Genomic DNA, 22,153 nt, shown 5'->3' with positions numbered 1-22,153 from the left:
TAAAATCGTTGACCTTTTCCAAAACCAATTAAACATAAATATTTTTACACATGGGATTTCTACATGCTCTCCACACTCCACATTCGTCATACAAAATGAAGCGAATGACGGCAAACGTTTGGAGTTTCATCTTTTTGGAATTGAAGACAGCCATTTATTATTCAATAATACAATTCTTTAGCAATCACCAACGTCGAAATAAATATGAAAAAAAAAACAAAAACACAATTAACCCACCGAGGAATTCAAATACCATTTACCACTAGTTACGCCGGTTCTCCAGTGCAAACATTTCATCCTAATAGAAGAACAGTTCTGGGAAGTTATTTTCGTAGATTGGCCGCTGTCCCGTTCCAACATGTTTGCCCGGTTCGATCATTGTCGGTCCGCCTAATCCACCGTTAGCGGCAAGCAATGAACCGGCCTGTACGCTGCACGTAGCCGAAATTTGCCGTTCCGCCGACAGTGCGTTAAAGATTTCATTCAGCTTGTTTTGAATGACGTCGTGCTTCGGTTCCGTCCGGCGTACCAAATCCTCGAAAGCCGTCTCGCGGAAGGTGCGCCCGATTGCCATCTGCTTTTCGCGTGCCTCCCGCTTGGAAGCTTCCGTCGGTTCGGCCAGTACGCGCTTCATCGACTCGAAGTTGTACTCGGACGCTAGCGAACGTTTCTGTACGCCGGGCGAACTGCTAACACTTTCGATGTCGTTGTAGCTCGAATCGACCACACTGTTCCGGACGGCACCTGCAATATGGAAGAACATATGTTGTGTAACCAGAATAAAAAGGAACGAAGGTGAATCCTTCCAAATAGGATGCATACTGTGCGTATCGACCCAGGAATGCCGATGGGCGGATATGTCTGTTTGATTGAGTGCGTACGGTGTGCCCGTCTGCACACGATTACTTTCGAGTCCGGCCTGCTGCAAACATTCCGCCACCGCCAGCTTGTCGATGAGCAGATGGGGCAGATTAGTGTTCAGCGTGCTCGGGGCACTCTTGTCGTTATCCATCAGCGGTGGCAACAGATAGGATGCTTCCTCCTTTCGTGCCTGGATTAGCTTCTCGACGTACTCCACCAGCGAACCGATACCGGTACAACGTCCGAGCAGGATTAGCAGCGAAATGGCAATGCTGTGCAGATTGCAACGATGTTTCGGCGATAGTTCCACCTCGGTTATGGCTACTTGCTGTAGGCTGTCGGGTGAAAAATGGAAAACCGAGAGAAAAACGGAACTAATTGAGTTACGGGTGTGTGGTTCAATTTATTTGATTCGAGAGCGAACGGAAGAAGCCCTGTCGAGTGGACGAATAGGGAGAGGAGTCACCGCTCATTGTGAATGTAATTGGTCATTTATCGATTTTGTGGATATTTTAAGCAAAATGAACGAACGAATGAAACAACTTTTCTTGACAACCGGCCAGCGGTTCGTTTCGATGCTAAGGACATAACCCAGCTCCCAGTTGTATCGATGAAACCCAGCCAACTCACCCTAGTATAAACAGCAAAAATTCCTGCACCGTTTCACCGCACGCCATTTCCACGATCACCAGCGCGATCGTGTTGTACGAAGACTTCAGCACCTCCAGATGGTTCTCCTGCGACATGCTCTCGATGATGGCCTGCAGTATGTTCGAACCGTACTTGTGCGTGAACAGAATATCCGACCGTGATGGACTTTCGATGGTAAGTGTCGGATAGTGGCTTACGCTGATCACGTTCAGCAGGTGCTGGTTTTGATGCCGATCGAGCAGCTGCTGGAAGATTTGCATCACGATGATGCGGATCGGTATGGAAGCGGCCCGGGCCATCTTGAGCAGTGGCTGCAGGAACGATACTGGGAACGCTTTCTCGAATGACACCGTCCGGTACTGGGTGCCGACCTTGAGCAAACTCTTCAGCAGGATGTTCTGCAGCAGCTGATCACCTTTGCTCTTGTTCGACGGATCCGGTACGGTGTTCATGATGAAAAGCATTATTTCGATCTTCTGATAGTCGGGATGATGATTCGCAAATTCGCCCAGCGCATTGATGAGCGCTTCCTGATACTGTGTCTCTTCCGGGGTGGATTCATGCTGCGTACTAACGCTCGTCTTCAGATGCATCAGCAGATTGTTGATAATGTCGAGTGCCGATGGGCCCACACTTTCACCGGCAGCAATGGCGATAATCTTCGACAGGACCACAGCAAGCGAGGTGCGCGTTTTGGGTGAAGAGGTTAAGTTTTGGTCCAAATGTGACATGAGTGTTTCGACGACCGTGTACGAGTATTGCGGTTGGATCGATATCATCACGATCCGGAACGTATCGATCGCGAACTTGTTCGGCACCCACAGCTTATGATGATCGAGATGAGTTAGCAGTGGCTTGAGCACGGATTTAATATGCCCAAACGAGGCCCTACTAACGAGCTCGCGCAGTACCGCTTCCGCTAGTAGAGGCGGTGTCGAAGGAGTTGCTTCCGTATCCGTCGATTTCGATGGACCTGCTTGCATGTTAAACAGAAGCGATGGGACAATCTTTTCCATGTGCTGCTTTTCCCAGATGTTCGCCACCAAATCATCCGATACGGTTTTCCGGATAACGCCTTGCAGACCCTTTATACCCGCCATCCGGATGCTGTCACGCAGCTCCATATCATCATTGTTGCCGTAGCACATGGAGGAAAACTTCGAGATGAAAAAGTCGTACCGGCGATGGTAGGACGGTGTGTCCTCCTCAATGTTGGCAAAGCGTACGAAAGAATTCGTGGCCATGATTTGCAGCGTTGGGTTGGTGTCTTCCAGTAGCTTCTGCACCATGCGCAGAAATGACTCAACGAACAGATTTAGTATCTGGGCGTGACAGGCCATCAGCAGTAGATCCATCGCTTCCATCGCGATCTCGACGAACTTATAACGTTTGCGGTAGATGTCCTTTGAGGCACGCTGGTACAAATACTCGCCGATACGGTCGAGCTTCTCCGGCGAGCGCAACGAGTAGAAGGTGAGCTTTTCCATGTTCGATTTCACCAATCCGTCTTCCGGATTGGCCGGAAAGATGTTATCTACCAGCCGCTTGTAGCGGGGCCGCAAGGCCGAACAGCAACCACAGCAACCTGCGAAAAGTTTCACTATTAATTTTCTCATCAACAAAAATCGTTTGCCAATGATTTATTTCGTAAACTTCAATGTTTCCCCGTTTCAAAACATTAGGAAGCAACGTTTACCTAGCATTTTCGATAGGAGTGTGTTGTAGGAGTACTTTGTTCGTTGAAATGCAACAATAATAAGCAGACACAGAGTGTGAAGGTACTATTGCCACGAAACTATTGCCCTTCTGGCTAGCTACATTACACACTTGGGGGAGCTAATTGGAGCATTTTTTATCAGGCAATTACCACGGACACTTTCGTAAAGGTTCACCAGTGGACGAGATACGAAAAGAGGCGAAAAAAAACCGATACAAATATGACGAACAATCGCGCTTGACAGATGACGTCATATGGATTTTTGTTTTGGTCAGCTGTTCGAGTGGAAGTTGATTTAAAAATAAAATAAATTTTAATTTTTTGCAATTGTAGTTAATGTTTAATTACTTTATGCATTCAGGTAATTATAATATAAAAAACCATAAAAATAAAATGAAAAGCTGTCAACTTTTCATGACCAAATGGAATCGAGCAGTGTGCATTCGATGTTTTCGAGTAGTTTTAAAATTCCCATTACAAATCATTGATTCGTTGTGTTCATAATTTAGAAAAATAGATTTATTTCCTTTTCCTACCAATATTATTCTTAAGCATAAACAAAAACATGCTCTAGAAGTTATATTTGCATTAGCTCTTCTTTTGAAAAAAAGCAAATCCTAATTGATTTGGGGCTCTTTCATGGTCTCTTGGTTCCCTGTTTGTTCTAATATACGGAAGGTTATGAATTAAATCAAAAGTTCTTGAAGAGAGCTAAATATCCGGTTCTTTCTTAGTGGAACTACTACCTCGGAAATCCTGACCTACCAATTTGGCATGGTTTCCATGACTTTAGTTAAACGTATCCTGATAGCAAGTCTTGCGAACGTGGGAACAGTCTAGGTGGGTTTTGGTACTGAGCTAGCCATGTCTGTTCAGTTCTATAAAATTAATGGAATACAGCCTGCAAAATTAAAAATGCAATATAATGTATCTACACAAGTTAGATTAGCCACTTAAATTCCTTGTTATTACATGACTTTGTACAATGTTATCAACTTTTAATATTTTTTCTAATCTTTAATTATCTTTAATATTTTATTTACCTTTTAAAAAGTCACCAATTTAAGCATTTTCAATTATATTTACCCTTATCACTATCGTCAAAGTTTTCACTTTAAAGGAATTCAATTTTATAAATAATCTACATAACAAAACGAGCTAGAGAGAAAAAAGCTTCAAAAATAACGCTCGAACTAATTGCTCTCAATCGATATTCGTCAACGAACGAAACGTTCGCCAAACCCGAAAGCACCTTTTTCCATGTTCCCCGGAAGTAGTCAACCTTGTTCCCGGCAGTCACGCGACTATATTTGCCATACAGAACGGAAATTTCCCGCTTACTCGCGTACACTTGCTACCCCAAAAAAAACCCAGACTAAGCTACTCCCTGGGTAAACATTACGTTCTACGTTATGTAATATGTGGTTGGACAATTTTTCGCCAAACCCAATCTCCCCATGCGGTGCGCGGAAACTTACAGCCTTCGGTGCACTTTTTCACGAACGAATCGAGAAATTCGGGCATTTCCAGTGGTTCGAAGCAGCATTTTATCATCGACATCTTGTGGGCTGGTGCATGTAGTTACGTCGACTGGTTAGAAGTAATTCCTTTTTGGAGGTTTTTGTTAAACTAGATTAATCAAAAATACACTGTCCTAAGTGAGGCGACTTAAAGAGGAGCGGTTCGTTTGATGGTCATCCCGTTGAATGTTAATTTACATAAAATATTCACAACGGCACTTTACATACAGAGGCATAACATTCCATCACAAAGCACCTCTAATTCAATTAGCTCGTTTTCAGCTGATTCACTTGAGCTGTATTTAGAACGCTCCTTAAACGTACGAACCACTTAGCTCGTGTGATCACAACACAAGCATAACTCACTACACACAACGACTTTTTGTGGAGAATTTCTTGACAAATTAACTAACTGGAATCGAATCAGAATCCTGCTATTGCACAAACCACATAAAATTCCAATTATTTACACCGCTGCTGGTTTGCGAACAAGGTCAAACTTGTTCGTCCTTCGAACTTTGCTCATCCTCCAGTTAATTCAACGACCGGTAAGGAAAATTTTCCCCGCACTTGGAACTCTCTCACCACGATTTCTTTCGCACACGTTCTAACTGTAGCAAGTTTCCTTCTCGTAGGACCATCTTCGACTGGAAAAGCGTGTCGGAGGGACGATTGTTTGTGACCAGTTTTTCCGGCCCATGCGCACACCGACTCACTCTCTGTTTTCACCGATAACAGTTAAACATACCGAACGGCTGCATGTGCAGGGAATGGCAATAAAACCGACGAACAGAGTGATGTCTCTCGTGTTGAATTCTCACCATCCAACCAACACTAGGAAAACGCTGGAAGAAATCACTGCACTTCGGTTTGATGTTACAGGTTGTTTGTGTCGCGATTTATGAATGGATTCACAGTCATCCCATTGAATGGGAGGAAAAACTCCCGCTTGGTTGTGTTCTAAACTAGAGAGTGACACGAGGTTTTTTTTTGTAATTCACCGCCACAGTTTCACCAGTTCCAGTGTGTTTGAAAACGAATCACGGACACGTGGATCGTTCGAGATCCGTTGCACGAAGCTGGTGATGAAAACTAAAAACTCTTCTCAACTGCAGCGATCCGAAACGAAATCGTTATTTATCAATTACTCATGCGATCAGGCAACAGTCAAGGTCAGGCATGTACGACGACAAAGCGATGATTGGGTGGATTAAAAAGTTTCGGTTGAAAAAAGTAAACCAGATCAATGCTGTGATCGTGCTTTCGTATAATATACTAATTAAATAAGTGAAAGAATTGTCTAAAAGTTTCCTTTAAAGATCTTTCCTGTGTAACTGATTTATAGTGCAGAATCTAATTCTTGCAAGTTTCAGTTTAGACGAAATTAAATTTACGACTTATAAGAGTATTGGGCCACATACAGAAAGAGGCTCGAAACCATGGGATATTTCCAAAGTCACCAAGGATTAATAGATCACGTTAATGAGGAGATCCTTATTTCTAGATTACTTTTAAAAAATGAAGGGAAAAGCTGTGATAATCGTCGTGGCTAAGAAAAGATAAGGTGTGCCTGCTGCAGGACTGTTACAAAAAGCTGGAGGTCGTGCACCGTCGTCGGCCAACCCACCCTCCAGGCATGCCTGTTGGACTCATCTACGCCATCGCTCCATCTCAATTTAGCCCTACCAAGCCACATCTGTCCATGTGGACGACCTAAAGGGACTATACGGGTTGGGTCGTCCGGTGTCATTCGTATGACATGACCACCCGACCGGAGTCTGAGGCAGAGTTAGAATGCCTGCTCCATAGTCCTTCCTTCTACGAAGCGAAAAATCCTTAGGAGTATCTTCCTCAGGAATGCGCCTTAAAGGATTTCGTTAGTTTTGGACAGAGTCCGTGTCTCAGAGGAGTGTTTGAGTTTTGGAACTATAAATGTTTTGCTATAAATATTTGCAAAATTTTAAAAATTGATTTATTTCAATGCGAATTAGTTTAAATAAGTTTCTTTTGACTCAAATAATGCTTTAACCGGGGCGGCCCGGTGGTGCATGTGATAAACGGCGCCAGTCCACACGGCCGGACCGGGTTCAAATCCCATCCGGACCGTCCCCCCGTAGCAAGGACTGACTATCCGGCTACGTGGTAAAATAAGTCTAGTAAGCCAGAAATGGCCGGCGTGACCTGTAAGGTCGTTAAGCCAAGAAGAAGAAGAATGCTTTAAACAAAAAAAATCAAATAATAAAAAAATTCTAAAAAATTGAAAATTTCCTAAGGCTATTAGGCCTTAGTTTTTTTTGAGTAATTTTGAAAAAATTTCTAAATTGATTTATTTTAATGCCAATTGGTTGAAATAAGTTTCTTTTCACTCAAATAATGATTTAAATAAAAAAAGAATAAAAAGAATTCTATAAATTTGCCAATCCCCTAAGCAGAGGCGGATCCTGTGTCATGTCCTTGCCGATCAGACTAGGGCGCTTGTTCGCTTATACAGGTTTGATAGTTAGGCAGAGCGAGAAGTATATTCATTTGGCTAGTTTTGGGTATTGTACACATGTATTCCTTTTCAGCTCATGTGTTTCAAACGTTGCATATTTTCGTTTTAACTAACGTATTTACTCTTTTTGCGACTCGACTCACCACGGTTACATGCTTACACTCATGAGTGAGTTGGTGAAAAAAGAGTCACTAAAACTCCTCGTGGTGAGTGAACGAAACTCGTTCATAATAACGTTTCAATTCACTATCTCACTCTTAACCACTTTTCGCATCTCTACTTCCAACAAGCAAAGAGCAAAACAGAACAAAAGCCTAAAAAAACGACAAAAGAATGAACATAATTGTATTCATACGGCTACTGACGTCATACGAAAAACGCCCACTTAGAAGCTCAAGTTCACTTTCGATTCACAATTTGGGTAGTTTAACGAGCAAAGCAAACAGGCAAGAAAGAGAAAGAGAGAGAGAGAGAGAGAGAGAGAGAGAGAGAAAGAAAAAAAGTTTATTGCTCGAGTATTCTAATTATCACGCACCTAAACGCCATTTTACAGCCCAAGTACTTACAAATTTCCCGCCAAGAACTTAAATCGATCAGCCTTGATGGAAGTTTCGGAGGGAGGTTTTTTTTGTTTTACAAAATAATTCCCAACCCACTCATCTACGGTTCCACGGATCGGAACGTGGCATACCAACAAATTAGAAAAGAAAAAACGCGCGAAAAAAGAGTAAAAGCGGAAAAGCGAACCACTTTTCGATGCAACCGTTTCATTAGGCGGTAATATTTTCGGTTTTTTGTTTTCTTTGTAGCGATGCGTTCGATTCGCTACATTTATTATTACGAACAATTTTCGCTTTCACCGGGCACTTCCTTCTCGGCTTTATTTTTCTTTTCATGTGGAAAGCATCTTTAAGAACAATTAGCCGAACCACTGGGACGGATGTGACCGGATACGATCGGTTGCATATTTATATGAATGGATTATTTTTATGCTATTTATGAGTATGGAATTTACACCTCGCATTGCCCACTGACCATTACGGATGGAGGCTAGTTGTGCAGGGTGCACTTTCATAATGTTGCGGAACATCACTGTTTTGTGTTTGCCGCGTAAAGCGATACATCAATACCACCACATTGCACAATAGTGCATAACAACGTGCCGGCATAACACCGCACCACGATCCGGTTTCGCCAAAAGTTGTACAAAACTATGGAAAACGAAACTAGGAGATGCTTATGTATAGCGGGTAATGTGTGTTACCTGCACCGACAAATAGGCGAGATTAATTTCACCAATGGCCATAAACACCCTCAAACACTCCGTTTTCAGGAGAAATTAATGCACAAGGGTGTGGTTGTAATGTAAAAAAAACGTGCAAAATGAAAAGAAAAGTTCGCGATGCTATAAAGCACATAATAATCACACACAAAAAATGCATTGACCGCATACCGTTTTCTGGTAGCGAACTAAATGTGTTCCCTTTGTTTGTTTGGCGGGCGAAAACGGAAAAACGGGGTGCGTCTGTCGAACAATGCACTTTTGCATATTTGCAAAACGCTACTTTGAATAATTTTTGCACCCAAAAATATGCATCACGATACACTCTGATCCACTCTGATGAGACTGCGGGCTGAGTGACAGTTTGATTGATATGAAGCTTAATTCGCACGACAAACTGTGGCGAGAATGCACCAAACAGCCAGAACCATTTGCCACCAATAAATTTCCAACTCCCCAAAAAATTTACTTTTTCGCAATGTGTTTGGGAGAATGTTTTTTTTTTTTCAACCACTGTCAATCACTCGTTGGTATGAGCGTTTGTGCGCACAAATGGTGAGTACAAGGGCGAGTATAAGGCGGAACACGCTTATCGTACCGATGCGCTAGTCATTACGTACGTTTAGCACGTTCTGGCAGATGGTATTAAGAAAAGCTTTTGCTCGCTTTCAGAATGGAAGGGTAATCGCTGTGTGCTTACACACCGTCCTCCCTGTGGACAGTTTAATCGGGAGGTTCTACCGGATTTAAGTAGGTGGAGTGCCGGTGTGGTGTACCGGATCGGATTGTTAAGATGACTTTCGGGTGGTACTTCATCATCGTCAAGATCGTCGTGATTAAAGCTTCCTTTTTTGCATATGGGTGTGCTAAATGAGGTTGAAGAACGTCACAGAGGGAGAGGATAAGAACGTGCAAGTGAAGAAAGCATTTTATTATTTGTTGTATGCAAATGTTGCTTAAACATATCCAGGAGAAAATGAAAAATTTAGCAAGTTTGTAAAACTGTTATAACTGTAAACTAAATTATAAACGACCTTAAAACTTTAACTTTAAAGGGAAATGTCGAAAGAAAGCAAAAAAACAGATAAACAAATTAAAAACTCTAAAGAAAACTTGATTAACAAAAACATAAAAGAAGAAACTAAACAACAAACAAATAGAAGAAAATAAACAACAAATTTTTTTAATAGCATTGTTTTTTGCCCTTCATTTTTCATATTGTAACATTTCTTAAACTTGCTACTACTGTTACGGATATTACTTAATAATCTCTTTTTAGTTCTTTATTTAAAGTATGCTTTTTTGTTTGTTTGTTTTTATTTTCATTCTTTTTGCTACTGTTCTACTCTTTTTTCTACTCTTTTACACTATACTATACACTGTTATACATTGTTCTTTTCTATTGAATTATTCTTTTGTTTGTTTGTAGTAGTGAAACAAGGATTTTCAACACTTTTCATTCTTTTGTGTCGATTGTGTTCATAAATATATTTAATCTAATAACATGTCTATAAACAATTGACAAACTTTATTTTTTTAAGCAAATCTTCTGCTAAATTTACTTAATCTTCTTCTACACAAAATCATCATCTTCAAACCAGCATAAAAAAAACTATTCCACACCAATTGATGAGAATGAATTTCGGGTAGTTATCGTTACCGTATGGATTTATTTATTGGTCCCTTACTGTGCATCTTACTACGGTCACCATCGTTGCAAGCTGTGGAAACAGCGAAACCACAAAAAAGGGAAACCACACACGCACACAGAAAATCCGAAAATTGTAGAACATAATTTCGTCATCCTTAGCACAAAAGTGGATAAGATAGCCGTTGGGGTCAAATTGTGCCCACCAATGCAACCATCGGGGATGAAGCAGCGTCAAGTGGTCCTAACAACATATTTCGTGTGCTTCTTTCGAGCGAGTGCTTCACTTGAACGGGTCCAAAAATGAGAAAGGGTATGAGCGGCACCTGTCCTGGGGGTGGGAGTGGGTTGGAGTGTTGTTAATGTGATGCTGCTGTTGCTGTTTGGGAGATTGGGACTGGTAAGCCACGATGTTCCTGCCCGGTTCCGGTGAGGTGTTTCTGAGGGACGGACGCCTCTAATGTGTATGCGTACGCCCGTTGGGCACATGAAGTTTGATCGTGTGCGCCGTTATCGCAAAGGCACCGAAACCGATGAAGAAGATGTTTATCGCCACTTAATCTTGTTCAATGGGTTTCCTTTCCATCTTTGGCTGATGCCAAGGGCAAGGGTTTGTTGCCGTGGTAAAGTTGTGGTAAAGGATCGAATGCAAAGTGCATTAGAGTGAGTGGTTGAGTGGTGTTTCGCTTGGATGTAGGTTAGTGAGGACAGAAGGATTAGAGTTGTAATTGAAGAACGATGTTAATAATTTGATGAAATGTTCAGTAAACTAGTGAAGGTATATAAAACTTCATTTGTTTTTACAATTTTAATTAATTGTTTTTGTTTTCTGTAAAACAAAAAAAATGTTATGAAAAAAAGAAATAAAAACCTATCAAGAATAAAGATACAACCTTATAAGCGATAAAAGACGATGAATTAAACCATGAAAAAACAAACTTTATCCAATGATTGCTATCAATTTCGTATAAAATTATCAAAATGTAATTTATTTAAAGCTTTTGTTGTGTGCTTAAGCACACATTACACGAGCATGACCACGAACCAAAGAGCACTGTTTGTTGGCAAATGTTCATTCAGTTCCTTTCTCATTATTCAACCAATTCAGCAACTCAAAGGGGGGGAAAACACACAAAAACATCACAGGACCTTAAAGCATCATGCTGCGTCACGCACTCGCAACCAGTGAAAATATCATTAACGCACGTATGGAACCATATAAAAAGGGCATCAGGTGTCTCCCCTTGTTGCATCGTGCCACAAAAGCATCGGACAACAAAATAATCACAATAAATCCCGTACAATAAGTGGTGCGAGCAGCACTGCAATGAAATCATCCCGCAGTTGCCCTTGTGCGGACGTCGCCTAAATTATGCCAAGCGATAATTCTTCCCGACCGTTCGTTTAATCCTAATTAAATTTTACACCAATGCCTCTTTCCAAGGAGGGGTTTTTTTCGTTCCTTTCTGCGTGGAAGAGTTTCAGAGAAATGCGGCGACAAATGCAAAAAAAACATATAACTTGCAATAAAAACATAAGCACAAAATGCAAGCAAATTCATTACCTAACGAGAATGCAACGCGAAAGAAGGGATGCAATAAGGGATGTTTGGCGTTTGGCTGTTGGTTTGGTTTGGTTTTGTCTTATTTTATTTATGGTTGTTTTTTTTCTCTCTCTCTATCTTGTGCCTTTAAAAGCCTTTCGTGTTTTACCCGAGGCACAGAATTTATAGAGATGTTACGCTAAGCACGGGTACTACCCATATCCCCCCGAGGCGACACATCGGCTCATCGTTTCACAGCGACTCAATTTTTCGCGTCCGTTTTCTTCACATTTTTACACTGTGCATAAGCTGGTTTTCGGCACTGTTGCTTTGGCAAATTCTGTCGAATTTTCGTTTTTATCAACGAGGGTTTTTTATTGCAATATTCTTGCATACGGCATACGTGTCAAACCTGGCTGGAAGTATTACTTTTATAAACTTTTATAAAAAAAAAACATTTAAGTTGTTTTAGATATGCTATATTGTATTTGAAATGTATAAAAGAACAAAAGTCAGCAAAGGCGACATACAGGAAGGAATTTAAGTTTAAATTCAGTATTATTTGTTTAATCTCTTGTCGTCCTTAGAAGATTCGATTTATGATTGAACATAAAGAAGTCGATATAGTCGACATAGGAGAGTAATACTTGTTTTTATCAGGTACTTGCTACTCTTTAATTTAAGATAATCAAAATAAGATTCAATAAATGATCTTTGGTGTATTGAACTGAAAGGCGAAACATGTTATTAGAAGAAAGATTTTGAAAAAAAAAACTTTTGTTTGACCATGTCACACCTATTCTTGTTCGACACCTTTGCTATCAACTGAGCGTGAAGCTCGTTATGTCCTTTGAAAAAACGCATGTTTGCATATTTTCTCACTCTGTGCTTAGCTGTTCCCTCTTCATCCAAGCACAAAAAAAAGAAAAAAAAAGAAAATATTAAAAAAATACATGAAAAATGTTATTATGATTCGTTTTGGAATATTTTAATTCTATACGCGCCAGGCCAATCGATGCCGAAACCGGAATCTACGTGCAACCGCCGATCATCCAGCACACACCACACTGTCTATTGAACACTGTCCCCTGGTAAGTGTTCCTTAGCGTTTGCTTTAAAGTCAACCGCCAAATATTTCCACGCGTATCTCCCGGCACGCAGAAGGATTGTCAGGCTGCGTAGGCTGATACGCTGAGCTGCCCTGCAATGTGCATCATTACTGCAACACGGGTTCGCAGCGCACATTATGCAGCTGGGTTGGGATTTTTGGGCCAACCAAAAAAAAAAAAAGCGTACACGTGTTTTGCCGTCTGGCATGTGGCGCAATTGGTGCACTGATTAATGGCCATCCATTACCCCATCCCGAAGGATGTGGGGGGGATGCGAGAGCGATGGAGATTCGATTTGGGGTTGTGTTTTTTTAATTAAACCCATCTACTTACGATCGTTGTTTTGGATGTATATTGGAAGGTCGGCAGATGAAACATGATGACCCGATCGTGAAGCTGCTAATAATTTCACACTTTTCTGTTCTTCCTCATCAGGGTGAGGGAAAAGACATATCTGTGGGAATGCTATCGATATTATTATGCATCTTTTATTCGAAATGGTGGAATCCTCATTAAAATGTGTTTTTGCTACACTGCTACATCACCTACAGAAACATTACTTTTTTTGCTGCTTATGGTATGCAAAGAGTTTAAAATTTATAGCTGTACTATAATCGTAAAACATTAACGAGTTTTGAATGAAGTATTCATTTGGTGTGTATGCCCTTGCTCGATCGGTCGTTACGATGAGCAAGGACATAGTCTTGATTGTCTGCGGCGTGAACATTACGACATGGCGCGTTGCCGTTATCCGAACCGGGGTCACTGTACTGTCAACGGGTTTTATAAGGCAAAAATTGTCATCACCCGAACTCATCCTTAATTGAGTGTGCATTAAGGGAGAGAACATTATATCGAAACTAACCTTGCTGAGCTTTACATTGTTGGAGGTGAATTACTTTTGAAATGAGTAACATAAAAGTATGAGTAAACAAATTTTACGAAGGAATTAATTAAACATAAAGAAAGGCAGAAAAAGAAAGAAAGGTATAGAATCGAGAAAAAAAATGAAAGAAAGAAGAATAATTATTCAATTCATAAAAAAATGTTGCATGCTAGAAAACACACAAAGAAAACAAAAACAGATTCTGAAGCATAATTAGAGTGACGAAATGATAGAAATATTAAACTGATGTCAATAAATAACGAAATGAAAGAACTGAACTGAAGAAAGAATCTGATGAATGGTAATACGTAATAATTTTAAATAATAAAACGTATATTAATGAATATAAATAAATATAAATAAGCTAACTAAGCACAAAGAAGTAAATAAATAAAAAAAAATTAAAAAAATAAACAAATACAATATACAACTCTAATACACGATAAAAAAACGATAAGCAAACAAGTTGATTAAAAACAATCAAATCAAATAAAGAAGTAGTTAAGGACAACATAACCTTGCCGAAAATGTTGAATCTCTAATTTGGTATACAACATCTTAACTAGGCGTTAAAAAAGCACAACTGGCAGTGAAAAAAAAACCCATAATAAATCATTCCAAATGCCACCTTTTGATCTCAACATTATACGTCTTGTTACACTACCGTTTACAGGGTTACCAGCGGCGCCAATGGAAATCGGCTTTGCTCTTAATTCCAACTTGCGAACGGAAATGCGCCCCCCTACAGACTGTTGCAAGCAAATAATTAATCACCAGATGGAAAACATTCCTTATCAGGATGGAGGGAGTCATTGCAGTCAAACACACACCATCGTTAAGAACGAATCGATTTGGCCAAACTCGGTACAAATAGTGACTCCCCGAGCTTACTGTTTTGGCATTCGTTTAACCAATCTCATAAAACAGCAATTATGCGCGATCATAACCGAGCGACATGAATGCCCCGTTCGTCGCTACGATTTTGGGTCAGTTGAAGTCACTTGATTGCTGTAAACCCCGTGCACCCTTGCGTGATGGTACGTGGTGAGGATCGCTTGGAATCAATAATCTTTAATTACATGGCCGTGGCCGATCTCCTGGTGCGATACGACCTACCGATGGTGGAACGTTGTACGTTGTGACCAGCATATCTTCACGATGAACACACACGGGGGACGGATGTTGCTGTTTATGTTGTGCCTCCGAGCGGTGGCAATGTCTGATGCAGCAACATCACTCGCTCGACCGTTTACGACCACTGAAGGTTACGAAATTTCACTTTCGATCGATGAGATTTGGACAATTTTCGCACACAGCATCGTAATGTTTCGTCCATTCCCTAACCGAGGACACATTTTGAAGCTGCTGGGACGGTGCAAATGCAGGCGAATGGTGAAAATTGCAACCATCTGCACTCGTACACGTTTGTCACCTTGTTGCGTGTTATTACCCAGCACCGTGAGCGTGTGTGAGTGTGCACCAGTGTGGAAGGGTGACGCGCGGGGGGATCGTTCCAGGCTCGAAGGGGTGGTTGACTGCCATTTAGGGAAGGTTCAGTGTCACGCCGTAGTGAGGAAAGGTGGGAGAGATTCACGAGAGCGCCGAATCGTGATGGTAGAAGTCGACATTGTGTCGTGTGCTTGATCGACATGTTTTAGTGGCCTCGTGATATCAATGTCTGCCGAAAAAAAGCGGTAAACGATTGAAGGGAAAACATAAAAACATTCATTAAGCCGTTGGTGGTAGTACATACGGGTGGGCTGGTTCTAATGCTTGATGCATTAGCTGATGAAGTTGTACGAATTATTTCCTTACAGTTTTGGGTGTCAGTTTACAATCTGTCATTTAGGGTTATTATAGGTTTTTTTTTAGGTGGAAAGCCCTTTAATTTGATTGTATATTGCTTTACACCATAATTGATAAGAAACAAGAATGATTGAAAATATTTTAAATAAATCAGCAACATTACTTGAATTTAATTTAATATTTTTAAATTATATTTAAATCTTCAATAAATATGTAATGAATTGAAGCGATTTAACAAAAAATGACCTCAACGTGTTTTCATCAAAGTCATAAAACTATAAAACAAAAATATTGTGTTATAAAGCGAAGAATAAAGCAATAAAATCCACTTCGAATAATATTTTGAATATGTATGATCAATTCCCATTACTTCACTCTAATCTTCGATCACAAACCCATTAGATATAAAATCTTAAAAGCCAACTACGAAGTTCGCCTTTAAAATTATATTTTAAAACCATTTATTGTTTGTTTAAATAAAACATCTGCCGGAAATGTGTATCACCCCCCCTCGTCGTGTGTATGTGTACACACATTTGAAGCAAAACGATCTGATTGACGTTTTGAATTTTTAACTACTTCCAACCTGCAAAAAGGTCCATATTTGTGCAATTACAATTTTGTTTCTTTTTTTTTGGCGCTCCTTTACCCACAAGAAAGCGGATGTTCCACCTTGTTTTCGTTCACGCACTGTACGAAACGAACAAATGGTTCGTAGTGTATGACAAGTGCATAGATTTAGTACCGGTGGGTTTTGTGGTAACCAAACCTAACCAAACAATCATTATCGCTGCACGCTCAAATAAGCAGTTCTAATTGATTGACGAAGCTTAGAAATGGTGACCCATTCCTAGGAAGATTGTACGAACGGCATTCTGATCGGTGATTTATATTAATTAGCTCGCACCACCAAATTTATGTTCGACCCCAAGAACTCCCCCCCCCCCCCAAGGAGGGTGGGTGAACGGAATGTGGGATATCATTCGCTCAACCATGATGACAATGGTTGACGTATCGGTGATTTTTTGTACTTTATATTGTTTCATCGCTAAAACCCGCTATCGGAAACCAATAAAGCAAACATGGCAAAGGATTATTGCATTATTGTAGCGGTGGCATCACTTTTTGTGCGGTACTAATTGAGCAGCAGCTGCTGCGGTAAAGTGTTTTGTTTTCCATGCGCTGCTCACTGGTGTACGAAATATTTGCCGATTCTTGTAGCATAAAGTAGTCACCAAAGTTTTCCCATTCGAAATTGCGACGGATTTCGCCGTCTGCTGGTGTTAGTAATGGCAAGCCATCGATCGATCGATCGAGTTAATTGTGTTGTGTACGTTTAGTGTACCGACGGTGAGGTTTTTTGCTTTACACACGTACCGCTGTCCCAAAGATGTCCCGAGTGTACGTAAACGAGTGCACTTGGCAATAAATAGGAATCGAGCGAATAACTTTAGATCGCTCGCGGCCGACCATGATCGGTGCCGAAGGGTGGTGGGTTGCGGTGGGTCGGTGACGTACGAACTACTCGTTAACTTACCACCGCCTCAGCTTCTTGTTTGCTCTGCCCACACCCCCCTCCCGTGGGTACCCCGCCACCCGCCACGGAACGGGGCCAGACACCTTCGCGATCACACCTGTCTTGCCTTCGGTACCACCTACACTGGTGATGCAAAGCGATGGTATTGGTGCTATCGATCGAGTGATTTCATTCTTGCGCGGACACGATCGTCAATTCATTCATTGCCGATCCCACCCCACCGGATCGTTCGGATCAGACCGCTTTTCGGCGTACGGCGGATGACGAACGGAGGAAAGGGTGGTGGGGTTCGCCGCTTGCGGTGGCGTACAAGTCTTTCTGTAGTGCGAAGTATGGCATTACATTCTCTCGCGTGTTTTTAACCGTACCGCTCCACTAAAGGAATTTGAACTATGGGAAGATGATGCAAAAAAGTGTATAAAACGAAAAAAAATGTCTTTTTTACTCAGATAGCCGTATTAATAAAAAAAATAACTTGTGTTGCTTAAAAAATCAAATCAAATATTTTTTTTTATTTTTACCCAAGTTTTTTAAGATGATTTTTAAACCCCACTTCAGATTCATGTTAACTAGGTATTTTGTTTTATAACGCAGTAAAAATATCATTAGAAAATTTAATCATTTTTAACTTAAATTACATAGCTCCACTCAAGTGAAAAAATGAGTCAACTTTTTGACCATTCGATATTTAGCCAACTATTTGATGGAGTATAGCCCTTTGTTCCATATGGCTTGCGCGTCGCTCGTGCTCACCATCAGCACAAGCTGAGAGCGGGAGAGCTCGTTCACAATACGCAAGCATGCTCAAGCAGCGGGCCGCGAGTAAGCTTTGGACGAGATTTGCTGGATTTTAAAGCCATTTTTGCGCAGTCTCCATCCGAACGCGGTACCGTCCACAATTGGTGCGACTTTTGGTGTCTTTTAATCCGACCGCATAGTGTGCACAAAAAAAACCGGCACGGAAACCGTTTTTGGTACACGCCGAACGAAAACGGGATGCGCACGCCTTTTTTTTGTGCGCCCAAAACCGAATATCGAATCGTTCAGTTCGAACGAAAGGGAATTAATAACTAAACCTACGACTCGTACCTTTCTCGTCCGAGAACTGCTCCTTTTCAAGCCCGCCAGCTGACAAGGATGCTAATATTTTGCCGTATTTATTTGTGCAGTGTGATGTAACAAGTGCTAATTGTTTGGTGTTAAAGTGTTTACACAGTGAGTGTTTACGAGGGAGGAAAGATTTCAACCGAAAACAAGCGACAAACCCACTAATGTACTGTGTAACCGCGTTTAGCTTAAATAAGTAAAATAATTTTAAAAGCACATTAAGGTGAGTCTTAAAGGTGCTAAATTGGTTTTGCACAAAAATTCGTTCTTATCATCGGTACCACCTACATTACGAGCGTAAGTGTAATTTTGCCATCATAAGAAAACCCCGTAAATGGATGAAATTTAAAAAAAATCGTCAAGGGTTAGTATCAAATTCCACCACAACCGTGAGTGATCACAGTTACAGAAAAGGAAAGCAGCTGTAATAAGTGTGGACGGACAACAACAAAAAAAAAACAACCCGAAACCCAATACATCTGATACCGTGGCTAACGGTTCAATTTAAAAAAAGAAGTAATCGAACCGATTGTCACCATTCCCGGCACTTTGTGACGTTTGTTCGTTGGATTAACGTGTGTCTTATCTTACCGCCACTTGACGTATGCGTACGATCGATCAAGTGTGAGTAAAGGAAGAAGATTATAGCTAGCGACAGGCTAACGGTTCGGATCGTCCAGTGGACAACCTCTTCAACCGATCCTGCGCAAAACAGGTAAATGTGTTTTCATGTTTTGCTAAATATTCTCGTTACACTTACGACCACAAAAATGCTGACGCTTTATTATGGAATGAAAAGATATGAAATTTTAATATGTATCTTATTTTGCTCCTTCACTTCATACACATTTGGTAATTATTACAACAAGAAAAAAAGGAGAAAAAAAACCACAAACCAACGGACGGCGCTCGTTACGCTTGAGTTTGCGGTTTTGATGATATTTTTCTCGTCCCATTCTGCGGCAGGTTCGCGGACGACCGCATCAAGCTCAGCGCAGGGTATCTTGTGGCTAGCGGGCGATGCGTAAACAATGGACCACCAAATTAATTCACAATAATCGATTCGGTATGCAGTCGGCGTAGTTCGACCGGTCGCGGTTCATCATTGCGTGGGCATAATTCGATATTCTTTTTTAAAAAAAATTCCTGAAGCAGGCAACTTACAAGCTTCGTGCATGGTTTTGCTGCCAAATCGTTTCTGGTTCTACGTTTCTTGCGACTTGTACATTTTCTTCAGTATTAGAAGCTCATAACCCTGTGGCTAATTGGAGAGGAAGACAGGTGAGGATCGTCCGTGAGATGAGTTTATTCATTCACCGAATTGGTATAAATGCTCATTCACAACGCGTCCCTGTCCCGCCGACCGGTACCGAGGACATTAGGTATGAAAATAAAATAAATACTTACAAAAAAAAAACTGGTTACCTGATGCGTTTGGGTCCGTGAGAATGTTTATCGTGATAAAGATCGCCCGGCGGGGTGGGCAAGCAATGGAAGAAAATGGATCCAACTCTGGAACTGGTATGGTAATTTGTTTTATTACGTCAAGGCAGATAACAAACAAAAAAAAGATCATCAATTCAAGGATGTTCCGTATTCTCCGTGTGGGGTGGCCGGGAGGGGTGTTTTGCGGTAGATTTTCTTTGTTTTTTTTTCGGTGTCTTTTTTGTTTCGTTGAACAGGAATGTCAACGCACGTATGGGCGCACGCCATACCACAATTGTCAACAGCGTTAGGTTAGAGATTTATTGCGCAAGTGTACGAAAGCTTTTCAACTTTGAAACGAGTTTTAATTATGGCGGGTGAGAGAGAGTACACCATCAACCATTTTATCTTTCTTACCGACCGTTGTATAACGTGATGGATAAAAGAAAATTACGTTTGATCTTTTAGCAGAACTGAAAAGAATGCTTCGTTGATCAGTATTTTGATTTTTTCTTTATTAATGAAAAATTCAAAAATAGTTTGTTAAAATAGAAATTTTTAAAATTTCAACTGAGGACAAAATGTCGGACTTTTAATATTAATAAAAAAAAGATTCAAAAATAGTTTGTCAATAGTTACAATTGCTTTAAACACGATGCTATAATATAATTTTCACAATTGCAACTTTTGTCGGACATTTAATGTCGAAAATGTCGGACTTTTGATGGTAATTAAGAATTTTTTTTCATAGCAAATTTTTTACTTCTTTTGTTCTTGTTAAACCTCTAATCAATTATTAATTAAAAATGTAACGAATTTTCCTCTTTTTTATAAATTCCTAAATAAAATAAATTATAAATACCAAATCGCAATTGGTTGTCTTCCGCTTTTGGAAATCGATTTAACACATTTACCAGATATTTCTGAGATTATGATCCTCGAGTAAATGCGATGTATTTTATAGCATAAAAGAATGTACATAAATTTATATCCTAATGCTAAACACTTTTCCTTAGAAAAAGAGAATTAAAAACTCCTCTTTATTCTTCTTTCGGCAGACTATTTTTTAATCTGAATTAACGTGAAAACTCTTCCTCTGAGAGCGATATAAATTTGTAACAGACATCTTCAAACATCGCCTGATTGCTAGCTGAACAAGTATCCGGTGCATAGTTCTCCAATAAAACAGAGTCATTTAGTCCTGCCGCCCCTATTCTTCCTTTCCAGTGCGTCTCAGCGTCCCGAAGCATAGATTTTATTACATAAAGAAAACAACAACCAGCAAAATTGTCCCCGGAGAGGGAAGATTAGGAAAACCGACGGTTTAACGTCAATGGTTCGCCCTTACCGGAGGCTGCCGGAGCGTGTTCCCATGGCTTCGGACTGGTGAACCCATCCCAATTATAATCACATCTCACACAACAGCCGCACATCGGCTATCGTGGAGATTATTCTTCAATTAGTTTTCTCGGTGCTTTTCTTACCTGGCGTTGATGGGCATTAGTGGGGTTTATTTACGTTGGTCCGTCTTGATGCTGTGTGCTGCGGCACTGTCCTGGTGGTCTGGGTCATTTGACCGTACAGTTCTTACACTGTTCTTGATTGTTTTTTGTTCAGGAAACGATACGTAAAGACAGGAAGTTTACCGGCGATCATTCCGTGCCGGGTGTAGGGTCGGTGCGTCGGTGGACAAGTCGGACTCAGTTAATGTTGGGGAGTTTAATTACCATATTTTGAAAGCGTTGACTATGATGTGAGTTTTTCTGTACATATGTGTTTTGAGGTAGAAATAAAACTCTCAATTCTAGTATGAAAATTGGTATTTTAATAATAAAGAATTATAAGATTGGAAGAATTACTTTAATACTGATTTTTAAAACATTCAAACACCTGAAAAAAACATAGTACTATAAAGTATAAATGATTTGAAGAATGTTACACAATATTCACAGTTATCATGTAATGTCTTACCTCATTTCATTCACAATTTTAAACATCACATAATAATGGCTGACATTGATCACGTTGTACGATTGATCTTAAAGTGTCACTTCGCTACATACACTTGATCGAGGATGTTAAAAACAACACTCAAATATCGTTTCACGATCGACAGTTTAGTCTCTTCCACCTTCCCGCAATGCAACCTCACAACGCCGCAGCTTCTTTTTAAGCGACAGAAACGCTTTCGGCTGAAGGTGAGTTCAAGGGAACGTGTACATTGTCCATCAGCGAATGGCCACCTCCGCATTTCTTCATCACCGTAGTCCGCGCGTCATGCGCTTTACGGCGGGCAGCATGAGCGGGACACGAAGGCTGACATTCAGCGCAAAACCGCCCAAAGATCCGTAGGAAGCGTAGCGCGTGAGTGTCGGAACTGATCGTTTTGCCAGCATCAGAACGGAAGGCCAAAGAGCACAGTGTGTGCTTCCGTTCCCTGTTGTCATCCCACGGCGTCGATGAACGATGTCGAACGTAGACGAAGCGTACGTGATTAGAGTTGACAGTGGAGGCTGTCAAGGTTAGCTTTTCTCGATCATCTGCTGCACCGTACCGAGTGAGTAATT

At 40.8% G+C, this 22,153-nt stretch overlaps 2 protein-coding genes across 4 annotated transcripts in view; one reads left to right on the top strand and one right to left on the bottom strand.

Moving 5' to 3' along the window:
• Positions 1–117: 117 nt before the first annotated feature.
• On the bottom strand, positions 118–5,519 carry LOC125768970 (protein EFR3 homolog cmp44E). 2 transcript variants are annotated; one of them, XM_049437317.1, is made up of 4 exons: positions 4,708–5,519; positions 1,492–3,097; positions 823–1,196; positions 118–744 (listed from the first exon to the last, which is right to left on the bottom strand). In XM_049437317.1, exons 1-4 carry the CDS (start codon positions 4,787–4,789, stop codon positions 299–301), a joined length of 2,508 nt encoding a protein of 835 aa, XP_049293274.1. In that variant the 5' UTR covers positions 4,790–5,519; the 3' UTR covers positions 118–298. The 2 variants fall into 2 exon arrangements, with proteins under 2 accessions (XP_049293274.1, XP_049293275.1); XM_049437318.1 differs by lacking the exon at positions 4,708–5,519 and adding an exon at positions 3,209–3,502.
• A 12,393-nt stretch (positions 5,520–17,912) lies between these two features.
• LOC125768967 (uncharacterized) overlaps positions 17,913–22,153 on the top strand; it is a 33,536-nt gene continuing 29,295 nt past the window's right edge. The window contains exon 1 of one of the 2 annotated variants that reach the window (XM_049437308.1): positions 17,913–18,384. The gene's annotated coding sequence lies outside the window, so the exon portion shown is untranslated. Of the gene's footprint in view, positions 18,877–22,153 lie in introns of both variants that reach the window. The other variant, XM_049437307.1, reaches the window with a different exon arrangement.

Source organism: Anopheles funestus, chromosome 3RL (genome assembly GCF_943734845.2).
Source record: "Anopheles funestus chromosome 3RL, idAnoFuneDA-416_04, whole genome shotgun sequence".
Taxonomy (NCBI): Eukaryota; Metazoa; Arthropoda; class Insecta; order Diptera; family Culicidae; genus Anopheles; species Anopheles funestus.
The sequence above is the reverse complement of the archived record's forward strand: the minus strand, read 5'-3'. Positions and strand labels throughout refer to the sequence as shown.

Bases quoted from the DNA above. Each gene is read 5' to 3' on its own strand.
- LOC125768970 (XM_049437317.1), bottom strand. From the start codon at position 4,789: ATGTCGATGATAAAATGCTGCTTCGAACCACTGGAAATGCCCGAATTT. The intron at 3,098-4,707 runs GTAAGTTTCCGC...AACTTTTCGCAG, and splicing joins GAAAAAGTGCACCGAAGGCT to GTTGCTGTGGTTGCTGTTCG. The intron at 1,197-1,491 runs GTGAGTTGGCTG...TTCACCCGACAG, and splicing joins TTTTTGCTGTTTATACTAGG to CCTACAGCAAGTAGCCATAA.